General features: G+C 45.8%; 1 protein-coding gene across 13 annotated transcripts in view; it reads left to right on the top strand.

The window, feature by feature from the left end:
• The window catches only part of ILDR1 (immunoglobulin like domain containing receptor 1), a 283,577-nt gene that overhangs the window by 260,444 nt on the left and 8,074 nt on the right, over nucleotides 1–15,059 (top strand). For 10 of the 13 annotated variants that reach the window (XM_070798045.1, XM_019954680.2, XM_070798010.1 and 7 more), the window contains 4 exons: nucleotides 2,995–3,114; nucleotides 3,387–3,533; nucleotides 10,281–10,412; nucleotides 10,631–11,466. In XM_070798045.1, the coding sequence (XP_070654146.1) occupies nucleotides 2,995–3,114; nucleotides 3,387–3,533; nucleotides 10,281–10,412; nucleotides 10,631–11,466 (1,235 nt within the window). The remainder of the gene's footprint in view (nucleotides 1–2,994; nucleotides 3,115–3,386; nucleotides 3,534–10,280; nucleotides 10,413–10,630; nucleotides 11,467–15,059) is intronic. The other 3 variants (XM_070798067.1, XM_019954855.2, XM_019954771.2) reach the window with 3 other exon arrangements.

Below are 15,059 nucleotides of genomic sequence, written 5' to 3'. Positions count from 1 at the left end.
TTTCTTTTCTATGGGGATGGTCTTGATCCCTGTCTCCTGTACAATGTCACAAACCTCATTCCATAGTTCATCAGGCACTCTATCTATCAGATCTAGGCCCTTAAATCTATTTCTCACTTCCACTGTATAATCATAAGGGATTTGATTTAGATCATACCTGAATGGTCTAGTGATTTTCCCTACTTTCTTCAATTTCAGTCTGAATTTGGCAATAAGGAGTTCATGGTCTGAGCCACAGTCAGCTCCTGGTCTTGTTTTTGCTGACTGTATAGAGCTTCTCCATCTTTGGCTGCAAAGAATATAATCAATCTGATTTCGGTGTTGACCATCTGGTGATGTCCATGTGTAGAGTCTTGTCTTGTGTTGTTGGAAGAGGGTGTTTGCTATGACCAGTGCATTTTCTTGGCAAAACTCTATTAGTCTTTGCCCGGCTTCATTCCATATTCCAAGCAGCAGCATGGTGTTAAATAAATATTGACTGGTTAAAAGTGGGGGGAAAAAGTGGGAGAATACACCTAGCAGGCTACTCAGGGTACCCATAGCAACAATCTGAAGAAATCAGTGAATATTCGATGACTGTTTTAGAGATAGATCAACCTAGTTTAAAAACTGCTTCCAACTTTGTGTATAATACTTTGGCTGCAGTATGTAAGTCTGATCTGTTTATATTCAACCTCTGACCTTCCCAAGTCAGCCCTTGAGCATTCAGCCTTATGGAACATCTGTCCTTTTCCAGTTTTTAGGTGCATCCTCAGAGGTTCAGGGTGACTACTCTATCCAGAGCCCAGAAACTTAACTCTGATCTGACCCCAAAGTTTAAATTTTCCTTTACAGATTTTGAAGGACGAAAGTCCCCACAGGTGATAGTCTCTGATTTTCTGTCATTTTCTTTTTCTTTCTAAATGAATAACACTGTCCACTACCCCTACTCCCAACCACCTTTGGGTCAAATTCTGCCTCCTTATCCCCATGGGAAAGTGGTATTTCCCCTGGGTTTTAATTTCTATCTCCGGGATTGTTGTGACTTCTTGGAGCCCTTGTTTTCTGAAATTTTTATGCCTGTGTTTGCATCATTTGAGAATACCCTGTCAAATCAGTTCTAATGAATGCATCAGAATCATTATTCTGATATCCATGAAATAATCTTTGTCTCTAGTAAAATTGGGGGAGATTTATAATACACATTAACCTTGGAGGGGGTGTTTCCTCCAAAGCACTTTCACCATTTTTCCAAGTCTGGGGTAAGCTTGTTTCTGGGAAAGGCAGCAGGTTGGAAAATCATGAGTAGGAAAAAAACTGTAGGGATTGACGTAGAAAGAGAAGGAAAGAGAAGTCAAAGTTAGCTCCAGTGGTGCATGACCTTGCATGTTTGTTTCATTTCCTCAATAAATATTTCTTAACCAACAGATAAAAAAGAATTGCAACTATGACTGCCAAGTAAGCAGGATCAAATCTATAACTAAGGTCTTTAAGGATTTGAAGGTGTCCTCTGGTACTTTGTGTGGCTAAAGTAGCTTGGACATGGGGGCTACCCTGATGTCTCTGACTAGACCTTAAGCCCTTTCAGGACAGACACAGCACAGGTCTTGTTTGAGCTTCCACAGAGTCTGACATAGTGCTGGACCCACAGAAGGTCTTTAGAGAACATTTGCCTTTATTAAATGTGAACATAACCTTCATCTATCTTAATGGGGTAGAGACTTGGTGCTCACAAAACTCATTCTTTTCTTGAGTAACACTTATTCTGAAAATATTGGCATTTCATCCTTACTTGTTCCTCAAGTTCATCTCAACTGTCCCATCAAGATTCAGAAGTGTATGTTCACAGCTGGTGAGGAACCCAAGCTGTGGATTTTCCTACCCAGTTTGGAGAAGACATTAGAGCTTGGTGGTTGAGGGCACCAGCTTTGAGGCAAGACTTAAGTTTGAACCTACCTCTCTTTGTTACCTCTCTATGTTCCAGTTCCCTCTAGTCTTAGTTTCCTCATCTGATATGCAGCTAATAATCCTACCCCTTGTATCAGGATTAAATTTGATTTCGAGTAAGCAAAAGCCCCAACTATTAGTGACTTAAACAATAAAAAGTTAATTTCTTCCTTGGTGGCTCAGTGGTAAAGAACCTGCCTCCCAATGCAGGCAGAGACTCTGGTTTGGTCTCTGGGTTAGGAAGATCCCCTGGAAGAGGAAATGGAAACCCAATATTCTTGCCTAGAAAATTCCATGGACAGAGGAGCCTGATGGGCTACACAGTCTGTGGGGTCACAGAGAGTCAGACATGACTGAGCAACTGAGCACGCACACATACAGGTGTAAATTTGGGGCTAGACAGACCAGAACTAGTGTGGTGGCTCTGTTCCATTAATTCCTCAGGAACCCAAGCTCCTTCCTGCTCACTAAGAATGTCATCTCTTTCCTTACGGTCCAAGATGGTAGCCATCACATTTGCTTTCCAGATAACAGAGTGGAGGAAGAAATGAAGAAGAAAAGAGCAAAGATGTTCCCAAACTGTTTTCAAGAAGGTTCCTGAGAGCCGTCATGTGACACTTCTGTTTATATTCTGTCCACCAGAACCAAGTCACATGTCCATGTCCATCTGTAAGAGAGGATGACAATTAGTGACTTTATTCTGGATAGCTATGTATTGATACATGAGCAAAAATTCTACGACCATGAGAGAAAGGGAGGATAGACATTGGGAGGTAACTGGTAACCTCTACCTCACCCATTTAGAGAGTTGTGGAAGGAAGGAAGTGGGGTGATGTATCCTAACTCCTTTCAGGGTACCTGGTAGAGCTCACTAAGTGGTCAGTTTTACCACCTTTATACTGTTCAGAGGAAGAAGAGAATCTCAAAGGAAGGAATAGAGGCCTTTCTCTAACTATGAGAGGCCCTTTTAGGATGTGGAAGTATAATGCTGGGGACCTGAAGCTACCAGAAATCAGAAACCCATGCCCTCTCCTTTAATTGCTGGCACCTTCCCCTCCTTCACTGCAGGAGCAGATCTGGTGATTAATGAAGTGATGTGGTGGGACCATGGAGTGTATTACTGCACCATTGAGGCCCCAGGGGACACGTCAGGAGACCCAGATAAGGAAGTGAAGCTCATCGTCCTGCGTAAGTGCTCTTGGAGATTTCTATTTGGCCACCCCCACTGGGACACTTTTACATAAAGGGAAAAAAAAACAGAAACAAGCAAACCTAGGTTATTGTGGTCGGTAGCCAGCCTCTGAAGTACTTTACCAAAGCTGAATTTTTAATTCTGCGTGTATATTGCTCATCCTTAACTTATAGGTCAAGAGCTGTGTAGATCAGACCTTTAGCATGTTACAAGCTAAAGCATGCCCCTGAAGATTTAGTTCGACCCTTGCTTGGCTTCCCCCCTGCAGACTGGCTGACCGTGATCTTCATCGTCCTGGGAGCCCTCCTCCTGCTCCTGCTGATTGGAGTGTGCTGGTGCCAGTGTTGCCCCCAGTACTGCTGCTGCTACCTCCGCTGCCCTTGCTGTCCCAACCGCTGCTGCTGCCCCCAGGAAGGTGAGGGGGACAGATGAGCAGTGGGATGGGGCGGGACGGAAGCCTAGTGCCCCAGACATATCAATTTCACATGACCACGTCAAAACCTTGCATTCTCCCAGGTTCTTCTCTATGCCCTTCTCATCACAGGCTCAGAGGTCTTTGGGCTCAGTTCAGAAAATGATGCTTAGGGAAGCCATAGAGCCAGGCGGGAAGACTTATGCCTGTTCACCTTCTAGACTGCCTAAGGCCCCCTTCAGATGGGTCTGTCCACTGGAGTCCTTTCCTCAGCAGCCCTGATAGGCCTCTGCTTCAGTATTTTCCCCCAACTCTGACCTTGCTTGGACATGAGGTGGCTGGAGGGAGTGGTTTGCATGGAACAATGAGAGAGAAGGCCACTTCCTAGAGATGACTTGAAAAGAACAGATCAGAAGAGAGAGAGGTGTTGGAGCGGGTGTCCTCAAACTTAAGAATCTCCTGGAGGGCTTGTTAAAACTTGGTTGCCGGCTCTATCTTTGGAGTTTCTGATTTAATCGGTCTTGCGTGGGCCTGAGGATTTTTATTTCTCAGAAGTTCACACTGCTGGTCTAGGGGCCACACTTTGAGAGTCTCTGTTTTAGACAAAGGAAAGAGAAGGCAGAAGATCTTGTTCTAACAGTGATCTTTCTTTGGGCTTGAATTTGGCCTTTTATTAATAAAACAGAATTGTGACATGCCCTAAAACATTTGGTGAAGACAAAAGAAGAAAGTTTATTCCACAAAGATCTTTTCTTACTGAACGGATGGAGCAGAATCAGCAGCTTTAAAGGAAGGATTTTTTTGTGTTTTTAAAGTAGCATTTCCTTTTCCTGGTGGTATAAGTAAAGTATTACCTTGTAGGAAATCTGAGAAATTCAGGAAAATGAAAAAACTGATCTGAGCACCCAGATATAACCACTGTTATCATTTTGGTCCATTTGAAGGATATTAAAAGAAACCCAGAAATTGGCTTTTAAGATAGAAACAAAACCTAATCTATAATGTCAGGAAGCTCAATGGTCCGAGTCTGGTTTCAGGCCTGTGTTCTGAGGTTGCTGTCTTATAGGAAAAGAGAACTAACTTTTATTGGATGTCTGGTGTGTGGGGCCTTTGCATATATTTCCCTTTTGAATCCTCACAACCCTAGAAGGCAGGTATCATTGTTATTTAACAATAAGGAGACTGAAGGTCAGAGGAGTCACACAAGGTAAGTAGCAGAAACAATGCGGTGTTGCATTCGTTCTCGTCTGACTTACAGTATGTGAATTTCCCACAACAGAGGCTGCCACAGCCTGTCTGTGTAGATCACTATGGGATTGGCTGAGATGCCAATAAGCTCCTTCAAGAGACAAGAAATAGCAGAGAACTCGGTATTGGGCCATGGAGCTCCTTGCCTTTCTATCCCTCCTCTGGGAAGGAGGTCATGTAGGAGTCACTGCTCCCGGTGCTGTAATATAAAGACTGAGATGAGAGAAACTCTCCCAGGATACTTTCTCGGAATCCCTAAGTCTGTGGGGCACTCAAAACAGGCAGGGGCTAGGGACACAGTCAGCACCAGCGATAAATGTGTCTACTGTCCGTAAGCTGATTAACAGGTTCTGGGAGAAAGTGGTTTCTCCCAAGTGGTTAGATTTCATTTAGAAGAACTGGTGAGATAAGGAAATGTGGGCCACAAAGAAAGATCCTTGAACTTGAGCAGATGAGGTCACTTTCAAAGTGAGTCACCTGGGGAGTCTGTCCTGAGAAATTTGGTGACAAGAGGAGATTACACAGAGAGGGCAGGACTTGTCAAGTTAAGCTCTTGGATGGGGAAGAGGGTGGATGTGATCGTTGATTTTTTTTTTTTTTTTTTAAATAAGGTAACCCTAAGCAAGGCTATGGTTTTTCCAGTGGTCATGTATAGATGTGAGGGACTGTGAAGAAAGCTGAGTGCTGAAGAATTGATGCTTTTGAACTGTAGTGTTGGAGAAGACTCTTGAGAGTCCCTTAGACTGCTAGGAGATCCAACCTGTCCATCCTAAAGGAGATCAGCCTGGGTGTTCATTGGAAGGACTGATGCTAAAGCTGAAACTCCAATACTTTGGCCACCTGATGCGAAGAGTTGACTCATTGGAAAAGACCCTGATGCTAGGAGGGATTGGGGGCAGGAGGAGAAGGGGACAACAGAGGATGAGATGGCTGGATGGCATCACCGACTCAATGGACATGAGTTTGAGTAAACTCTGGGAATTGGTGATGGACAGGGAGGCCTGGCGTGCTGCGACTCGTAGGGTCACAAAGAGTTGGATACAACTGAGCAACTGAACTGAACTGAAGCATACTTGTAGATGGAGAACCAAGGCCAGTAGAAAGAAAGAGAAAGGAAGCATTGTGAAGTGAGGCAGCAACTGAGGAGGGATGGAGTCAGTGGGAGTGACATCAGGACTACCTTTCACTGTAAGAGAGGGAAGGAAAAGGAAGCCTGCCCTCTGGAGAGAGAGAGGAAGTTGTTAACACAAGGAATATGATTAAAGTGTAAGGGAAGAAGCTGGGGAAGTGAGTTGACACCAGCCTGTCTCGATTTCAGCAGATCAAAATTCTAGACACACAAGGCAGCTTCAAGAACGATGTCAGTGATTCTTGAGCTTCTGTGACCACAGCCCACCCCCACAACCTGCCCCAGCTTTCCAGTGAGAGGACCAGGGAGAAGTAAAACAAAAATGACACCAAAGTTTAGTAACCCCACTTCAGCTGAGGGAAGTGGGGCCTAGACAGAGATTTCCACAATTATACACAGCTTGTTAGTGGTAAGCCTTGGACTAGTCCTAGGTCTCTTGATTCCATGTCCAGGACTGGTTCCTCTTCCTTAACAAAGACATGTTATCAGCTGAAAGTTCATACTGCGGGGAAGACATCAGAAGTGGGGAATGTTTAAACTGCTGCTCTGGAGGAGGGAAGCAGGGTTGCTGAATCAGTCAAGGAGATCTACGCATATTGGAAAAATGGCTATTTGAGGTTGGTTGTCTGACAATGGAATCATCATGTGCCCAGGAAGCATGGACTGGTAGTTCCTGAAAGCTGAAATAGCAAGGGTTCAAGGGGTGTGAGATTCTAGGGTGTTTCTGAGGATGTCCTTGAAAGGACTGCCAGTCAAATCAGTATACTGTGTATACTGCCAGTATATATAAAAAAAAAAGAAAAAGGACGGTATGACCTATGGCTCATGGAGGGCGAAGAACTCTCTGTAAGAGTGGAGAGGGGGTGGTAAGGAGTGGAAAGAGTTGGAGGTCCTCAGGGTGATTCAGGCACCATGGGTGATTCACACAGAGGTTTCTGGCTGCGGGTCTCTGGTGGAAGGGAGGTGTTGAGCATTATTTCTGTCACAAAGGGTGATCTTAAAGCACATGCCCCGGGTTTTCCTCAGAAATGAAAATGAATATGCTTTTGATGCTTTAGTCTCCAAATGTGTACTTTTTGTCTTCTATGGGATCTAAGGTGAAAGTAGTGACTTATATTAACCATTTATTGTAACAACATGAGCCATGACCCATTGAATATTTGCCAGTATTAGGCATTTCATATGTATTACCTCATTTAACTGCAACAACTTTATGAAATAGATATTATTATCCCTGGGGCTTCCCTGTTGGCTCAGATAGTAAAGAATCTGCCTGCAATGCAAGAGACCTGGGTTCGATCACTGGGTCAGGAAGATCCCCTGGAGGAGGAAATGGCAACCCACTACAGTATTCTTGCCTGGAGATTTCCATAGACAGAGTGCCTATCGGGCTACAGTCCATGGGGTCACAAATCAGTCAGACATGACTGAGTGGCTAACACTTTCACTTCACTACTTATTATCCCCAGCTCAAAAATGAGGAGGTTGAGCTAACATACTGTGGAGACTCAACTGAAATTACACAGCTAATACATGCTGGGATTCCAGTGGAAGTCCCAGTGACTCTTAAAGCCTGTGTTTATGGAAACCTATCCCTGAGGACCATAATTCTCAGAATGTTGTTGAGAGTTGAGAATCCACAATAGTCAACTCCAACTCCTGCCTTAAAGCTTGTTGAAAACATGGATTTTCTCACCTTGTATTTGACTGAAGGCCAGTCTGGGAGTGGGATCCAGGAGTCTGTATATTTAACTATCTCATTAAAGGTGATCAAGACAGATTTTACACCACTGAGGTTCAGAGATAACTTATTAGGAGTCATTTAAGGCTTTGTTTGGCACCCCACTCCAGTACTCCTGCCTGGAAAATCCCATGGACGGAGGAGCCTGGTAGGCTGCAGTCCATGGGGTCGGGTCGCTGAGGGTCAGACACGACTTGAGCAACTTCACTTTCACTTTTCACTTTCATGCATTGAAGAAGGAAATGGCAACCCACTCCAGTGTTCTTGCCTGAAGAATCCCAGGGACGGGGGAGCCTGGTGGGCTGCCATCTATGGGGTCACACAGAGTCGGACACGACTGAAGTGACTTAGCAGCAGCAAGGCTTTGTTAATTTCTCCATGTTTCTTATTTTGTTGCCTGATTCCCCATTAGGTGAGCAACAGAAAGCCTGATAGTCTAGACTTCCCCATCGAGCTATTTTTTTAGGGACAGGCACGCAAGGTAGAAGCTCAGAGACTATATTTTTTCACTCCAGTGCATTAGGGAAGGAAAGGACCCTAGAAAGAGATGGTGGCAGTTAAGAAGGAAGCAGGTGAGTTAATCTTGGGAATATGTGAAAATCTGACAGGAAGCCTGATGGAAGATCCAGAAAAGTCTCTAGGAAGTCATCTCTGCAAAGGGTCCCATTAATTAAGAAGTCATTTGGAGAGCAAGAAGAGAAGCCCAACTCTCCTTTTCCTTCCTATTGAATTGGAGGAGCTGAAAAAGGAAATGGCCCAAAGATGCAACAGTACCATTGGGAGGAGATCAAGATTCAGTTAAGAGGGGTAGGGGGCAGCGAACGTTGTTCCCAATGGGATCAGATGTCCTGAGGCCCTGGAAGCAGAGATTAGTCTGGAGTGAGTTTTGAAAGGTGTGGTGCTGAGGAGAGAAAAATAATGTGAGAAGGTACTGCTGGGAAAGGGTTTTTTGTTTGTTTTTTGGTTTTTTTTGCTTTATCACATAAAGGAGTCTGGGGACTCTGCAGTTTGGCAGAAAGTGTAGAGGCTTGACAGACAGACACAGGGTCACACACTGCCTCTACTGGTCGGTCACCAGCTGTGGGACATTGGGCTGGGAAGGTAACCTCTCTAACTTTCTCATCTGACGCTCACATTTAAGAGATTTCTCTGAGGATTAGTTAACTCATGTAAAGTGACTGGCCCGTATTAAGGAGGGCATTGTATGTGCTGAAGGTGGCATGTTATATGGAATTGGGGGAGGCACGTGTTAGCAAGAGAGAGAGGAAAGTGCTGAGTAGGTGAACTTGTCTTCAGAGGGTCTGGTGTGCTGTCCTTAGGCATGAAGGTGTGGCAGGTGGGTGAGCTGCTCTAAGCCTGCATCTGGCTTCATCCAGGCTGGGCTGTGACTCACCATTAGGGCTGGAGCTCCACACAGGTCTGCGGGCTTGGCTATAACCACTTCTTGTTGTGTTGGAAGTTGGTTTTATACTGGAGCCATTGGATAGCCTTCCAGATGACCCTTAGCTGCTGGCCTCAGCAAATCCCCCACCCTATGCTGGGTCCAGAATGCCTGTCTTTTTCCTCCTCCTACTATGGTAAGAGGAAGCTCTGGCAGAGCTCTGTGGCTTTAGGGGCATTCAGAGGGTTGGGGAACCCAGGAAGAGGTGAGAGTACCATGCTGGGGGCCTAAAGAGGGCACTTCCTGCACTTAAGCACACAAGTGGATAGACATGGGACTGTTTACATGCATGTATACACAGGGACCTTGGGAGACATGTGCACTCGGTCACAAGATAGAATCACGTGAGCAAAACAACTAAATGCATTTGTTTTTAATTTGTATGTGCTGTGGGTTGTGTGCTTCAGATCAGCTGCAGAGGGGACTGGAGAAACATTTCTATGGACTCTTGGGCTGCTTTTTTTTTTTATACTATTTTCTTTGCCCTGAAAGGAAATGGTATTTCCCTTCTCTCTTCTCTGCCTCTAACCCACCCATTAGAGATTCCCCTTACTTAGGGAAAACCCCAACATTTAATAAAGTGAGGAGAAGTGTAGAAAGGATCTACTTCAGGTTTTTGCATTCTCTGCCTTATTCCCCGTGGTTTTCTCCCACCCAGGGCTGGCCTTACCAGCTGGAAACATTCATCAGTCCCTTTCCCTTTACCAGTAATTCTGCGCATTGACCTCAGCATCTGTGTCCTTTTCTTCCACTCTGAGCAGGTGATCCTCCCAAGAAGCCCCTGACTCACCGCCTCCTGTAAGCCCTTTGCATCTGTGCCTTCTATATTTGGCCTATAGCCTGAGATTTCACTGCCTGCTAAGATCTACATTTCTACCTATACATTTTAGGTGACCTTGGAAATTGGCAGGACGATGAAATGATTTCAAGACTAGGAAGTCAAGTTTCAGGAGGATATTTCCTAGGGTGCAGGAACTGCAGTCTTGCCAGGGAATTTATTCCCAGCGTTTTGACAGAGGAACAGTGGATTCACTACTTCCCTTAACTCTTCCACCCGTGTAAGAGAGGACACAGTAAACTTCAAGGAGAGAAAGTGGCCTCTTGGCAAGGCTGCCGGGTGGAGAGAAGTGAAGTGGGGCGTGTGGGCCTTGCACTGGCTCAGGGTCTGCGTTTCTCCCTTTTCCCCTGCAGCCCTGGCCCGCCACCGCTACATGAAGCAGGCTCAGGCCCTAGGCTCTCAGATGATGGAAAAACCCCTGTACTGGGGGGCGGACAGGAGCTCCCAGTTTTCATCTTATCCAATGAACCCACTGCTGCAGCGAGGTAAACCCTGCCAGAGATTTGGGGTGGGAGAGGGTAAAGGGCAAGGGTAGGAGCGTGGGCTGCATCGGGGCCTTCATGACCAAATAGTGGGCAACTTTGTGATGGAAGATGGGAAGGCGTAGATTCACGCTAAATAAGGTGGCACTTGGGGGCCCTGATTCTGAGGAGTGTGTTTTGGACGAGCAGTTCTGCATGTTCTTATTCTTATTTTCATTCAGATTTGTCCCTGCGATCCAGCCTCCCCGAGGTGCCAGTGACCCAGGCAACCGCTCACCCTCCCATCCCCAATGGTGTCCTAGAGTATTTGGAGAAGGAGCTGCGGAACCTCAACCCATCCCAGCCTCTGCCACCTGACCTCCAGGCCATATCTGGCCACCCCTGCAGCATCCTGTCCTCCCTGGGCTCTGAGGTTGTGGAACGCAGAGTCATCCACCTGCCTCCCCTGGTCAGAGACCTGCCGGCTTCCCGGAGGACCAGCAGCTCCTCCCGCCAGCAGTGGCTCCCCACACCGCCATCTCCCTCCAGACCCTGGGATCTGAGGGAGGGGAGAAGGCAGCACCGCTGCTCTGATTTCCACCAGGAGCTCCGGGATCCTGAGGCTCAGTGCTGGGAGTTGGAGCAAAGGGAGCTGGACCGATTGCGGCGTGGGAGGCACCGCGGCTTCAGGCATCGCTGGTCACCCAGGCGCTGGTCGGACAGGGACAGCCTCAGCGACGGTGACGGCCCCTCATCCAGTGAGGCCCACTGGCGGCCCCACCGCCCCCCTCTCCGGAGCCGCTACCCAGAGAGAGATCCCCGCAGGCCCAGCCTCAAGGAAAGCGCTCAGGGGCACCAGAGGCGCAGGCCCCGCAGCTACTCCCCTCCCCTGCCCTCTGGTCTCAGTTCCTGGAGCTCCGAGGAGGAGAAGGAGAGGCAGCCCCAGAGTTGGGAGACCCGCCGCCATCGTCGCTCGTGCTCCCCAAACTGGCCTGAGGAGAAGCCACCCAGCTACCGCTCGCTGGATGTCAGCTCAGGCAAGAACGGCAAGAAAAAAGGGAGTGTGAAGAGGCGCTTGGTGAGCCTGGGGCTTCCTGCTGAGGGTCGGGAATGGGCAGTAAGGACTCTTCATCCAGGCTGACACAGGCCACCTCATATGCCTCCATGGAGGGCCCCTGGTCCCTGTTTTGCACCGCTTGCCCTCTGGGCTCCGTGAGACACCTCTTATAGAGTTGGAAGGAACTGTGAGTGCTCAGGGCAAGCTTGATGCTTCAGGAGGGGCTCCTCGCCCCCAGCCTGGCTCCACCCCTCATCACAGTTCTCCGAGGCCAGTCGGGCAGGGTCCCCCCATTTCACAGGTGAGGAAACCAGGCTCAAAATAATGAAGTACCTTGTGAGTAGTGGAGCTAGGACTCCAGGACAGGCCTTTAGGCTTAATCTTTACTTCTTGTCATAGCTGCCTTGCTTTACTTAGCAACAGCCTCCATTCCCCAAATTAGAACAGTGGGACTGACAGTGTGCAAGGGCCTGCTGTATTTGAGGATGCAGCCCTTTGAGACTCCTCTGGAAAGTATCATTACAATGATTTAGAAACAGACCCAAAACAAAACAAAACAACTTGATATCCCAAATATGGGTCAAAACTTTAGGATTCTGTGAACAGGCAAGGTGCCAATGTCAGAGCCTGAAAGGGACACAAAAGGAAGTAGGCTTTTTAATGCCTCTGAGCATAGACCCTTTTCCACTGTAAGATGTGACTTTAAAAAGTCATTTTATAATTAATATACCTCAATGATAGTATTCCTTCTATGTTGTCTCTTTGCAAATTATGCTGGTTGTTGCTCAAAAATATTCATGAATTGCCTTCAGAACCAACTTACAAGCTACCCACAAAAATCTGTTTCTTTATTCATTCAAAAATCCTTTTTCTGTTTTGTTTCTGCTGAGATAAAGGAATGCGGAGCAGGTTGTGAGGGAGGTTCTCAGAGTAGAGGGATATTAGAGGAACAAGAATTTTAATCTCTCATGCACATTGACTGATACAACTCTCATTTGGAAATGCAGGTTCTGCTGTGCCTTGTTTTAAAATCAATCATCTGCGTAGTGTGTGCAAAGACAGAGACCTTGTGAGTGCCTCAGTGCTGGTCTTTCTAGGGAAGAACCTTGGTGAAAGAGTGATTTGTGAGGAAGATAGTGAAGGCCCACAGGCATTTCTGAAATAATCGATGGCAATTATATTCTCACAGATGTCCCAAGAGAGAGGCAGAGAGTAATAATGAAACTAAGTGGCACTGAAAGTGAAAGGAAAGTGAAGTCGCTCAGTCATGTCCGACTCTTTGTGACCCCATGGACTGTAGCCTACCAGGCTCCTCTGTCCATGGGATTTTCCAGGCAATAGTACTGGAGTAGATTGCCATTTCCTTCTCCAGAGGATCTTCCCGACCCAGGGATGGAACCCAGGACTCCCGCATTGTAGACAGACGCTTTACCGTCTGAGCCACCAGGGAAGCCAATGACTATGGACATTTACACAGTGTTTCATTTAATCCTTTCAACACCCTGTTCGTTTACAGTAGATACAACTCTTCCATGTTACCAGTAAGAAAATTACATCCTGAAAGAAAATACAAAATCAATCAAAGTCAATCACTGTTACTTTGGTCATGTGATTACTAGATGGTCTCTTATCTTCACTGTAACAGAGAAAAAATTAAAAGCCAGCTTCAAACCCAAATCCTATTTTCTTCTAAGTTAAAGAAGAAATTTAAATTTTCCTTTATTTTCTTCTAAATTATATAGTTTCTTGTAAGTGAAAGAGGGGGAAAGTGGGGTATCAGTTATGTTCTGGATATTGGAATAAGCCATTTCTAAGTCTATTTCACTTAATCCTTGCAACTGCCCTGTGAGGCTTAGTAAGATTAAGTAAAATGCTCAAGGTCACACAGCCAAGAGGGAGTGAAACCAAAATTTGAACAAAGCCCTTTAACTCTCAAGCCTGTGCTCTTTTCAATTCATGCTGCCTAATTAGAAGAAAATCTGTGGGGCAATGTTTTCTTGTGACATTTATTTCTTCCTTATTTTCTGAAAGTATTATAGCTTCCTTTATAGTACACCTTCCTTTATAGTACGCCTTTCATCAGGGTGTACACAAAATAATTCTATCACAAGCAAACCAAATTTTCAATTGTAAAGTTGCTTGTGAGAGGAAAAGTCACTCAAGATAATTCTAAAGGCCTTCATTATTTTGGATTTCTCTGAGCTTATCTCCAAAAGAGTTCTCACTTCAATTTATCACATTCAACTGTCCACTCATATTCTGAATGACCAGAGGCCCAGGACCAAAGCTTGATTGATTATTTATTTTTTAAATTTTATTTTTAAACTTTACAAAATTGTATTAGTTTTGCCAAATATCAAAATGAATCCGCCACAGGTATACATGTGTTCCCCATCCTGAACCCTCCACCCTCCTCCCTCCGCATACCATCCCTCTGGGTCGTCCCAGTGCACTAGCCCCAAAGCTTGATTTAGAAGGGTGATTGGTTTGGAGGGCACCGTGTTTTGTTTATAACTTGAATTTTGAATGCCTTTGTAGTTGTTATTATTTAGTAAGTTGTATCCGACTCTTTTGTGACCCCATGGACTATAGCCCACCAGGCTCTTTTATCCATGGGATTTCCCAGGCAAGAATACTGGAATGGGTTGCCATTTCCTTCTCCAGGGGATCTTCCTCAACCAGGGACTGAATCTGTGTCCCCTACATTAGCAGGTGGGTTCTTTACTTCTAAGCTACCAGGGAAAGCCCCTTGAATGCCTTTAATGGAGCCAAAATTTCATTCTTTGCTTCTCTCCTTAATGGGGCTGGAGGCTTTCAAAACACCTTCTAACCTTTAAAGTCTTTGGAGCTTGCAGCTAATTTTAGAAGTTATAATATATTTGGGCCACTAGATGGTGATCTTTAATTATATATAACTTGAAGTTTCTCTACTCAGGTTGATAAAATGTATCACTATTTTCTTAAGATTTTTTTAAAAAGATCTATTTATGGCCATGCTGGCTCTCGTTCTTGTGCCAGGCTTTCTCTAGTTGCAGTGAGCAGGTGCTACTCTCTTCTGTGGTGCATGGGCTTCTCATGGCTTTGTTTGTTGTGGAGCACTGGCTCTAGAGTACATGGGCTCAGTAGTTGAAGCATGTGGGCTCTAGAACACAGGCTCAGTAATAGTGGCTTACTTGCCCTGTGGCATGTGGGATCTTCCCAGACCAGGGATTGAACCCACATCCCCTGCATTGGCAGGTGGCTTCTCAACCACTGGACCACCGGGAAAGCCCTCAGGCTTTCAGCAGGTACAGCTTTACCATAACTTTTTGCAAAATACTTATTAAGAATATTAAATATTCAGATGCTCTAGTGGCTGATTTTGCTGATGCCTGATCCCCAGGCTGGGGAGCCTGACATGCGGCTCAGAACACTCACTCCTGTGGAAGAACTTCTGCAATGTAACCATTCTCCAGTTTGTGGGTCACTCACCCAGTGGGGTATGGGATTTGATTATATTGCAGGTCTGCCCCTCCTACCTGTCTCACTGTAGTTCTTTATGTGTTTGGTTCCAGTTTTTTTTCTTATCGATGGTTTTTCTGGAAATAGTTGTAATTTTGGTGTGCTGATGACAG

This window comes from Bos indicus, chromosome 1 (genome assembly GCF_029378745.1).
Source record: "Bos indicus isolate NIAB-ARS_2022 breed Sahiwal x Tharparkar chromosome 1, NIAB-ARS_B.indTharparkar_mat_pri_1.0, whole genome shotgun sequence".
NCBI lineage: Eukaryota > Metazoa > Chordata > Mammalia > Artiodactyla > Bovidae > Bos > Bos indicus.
This window is presented reverse-complemented; position numbering and strand designations above follow the sequence as displayed.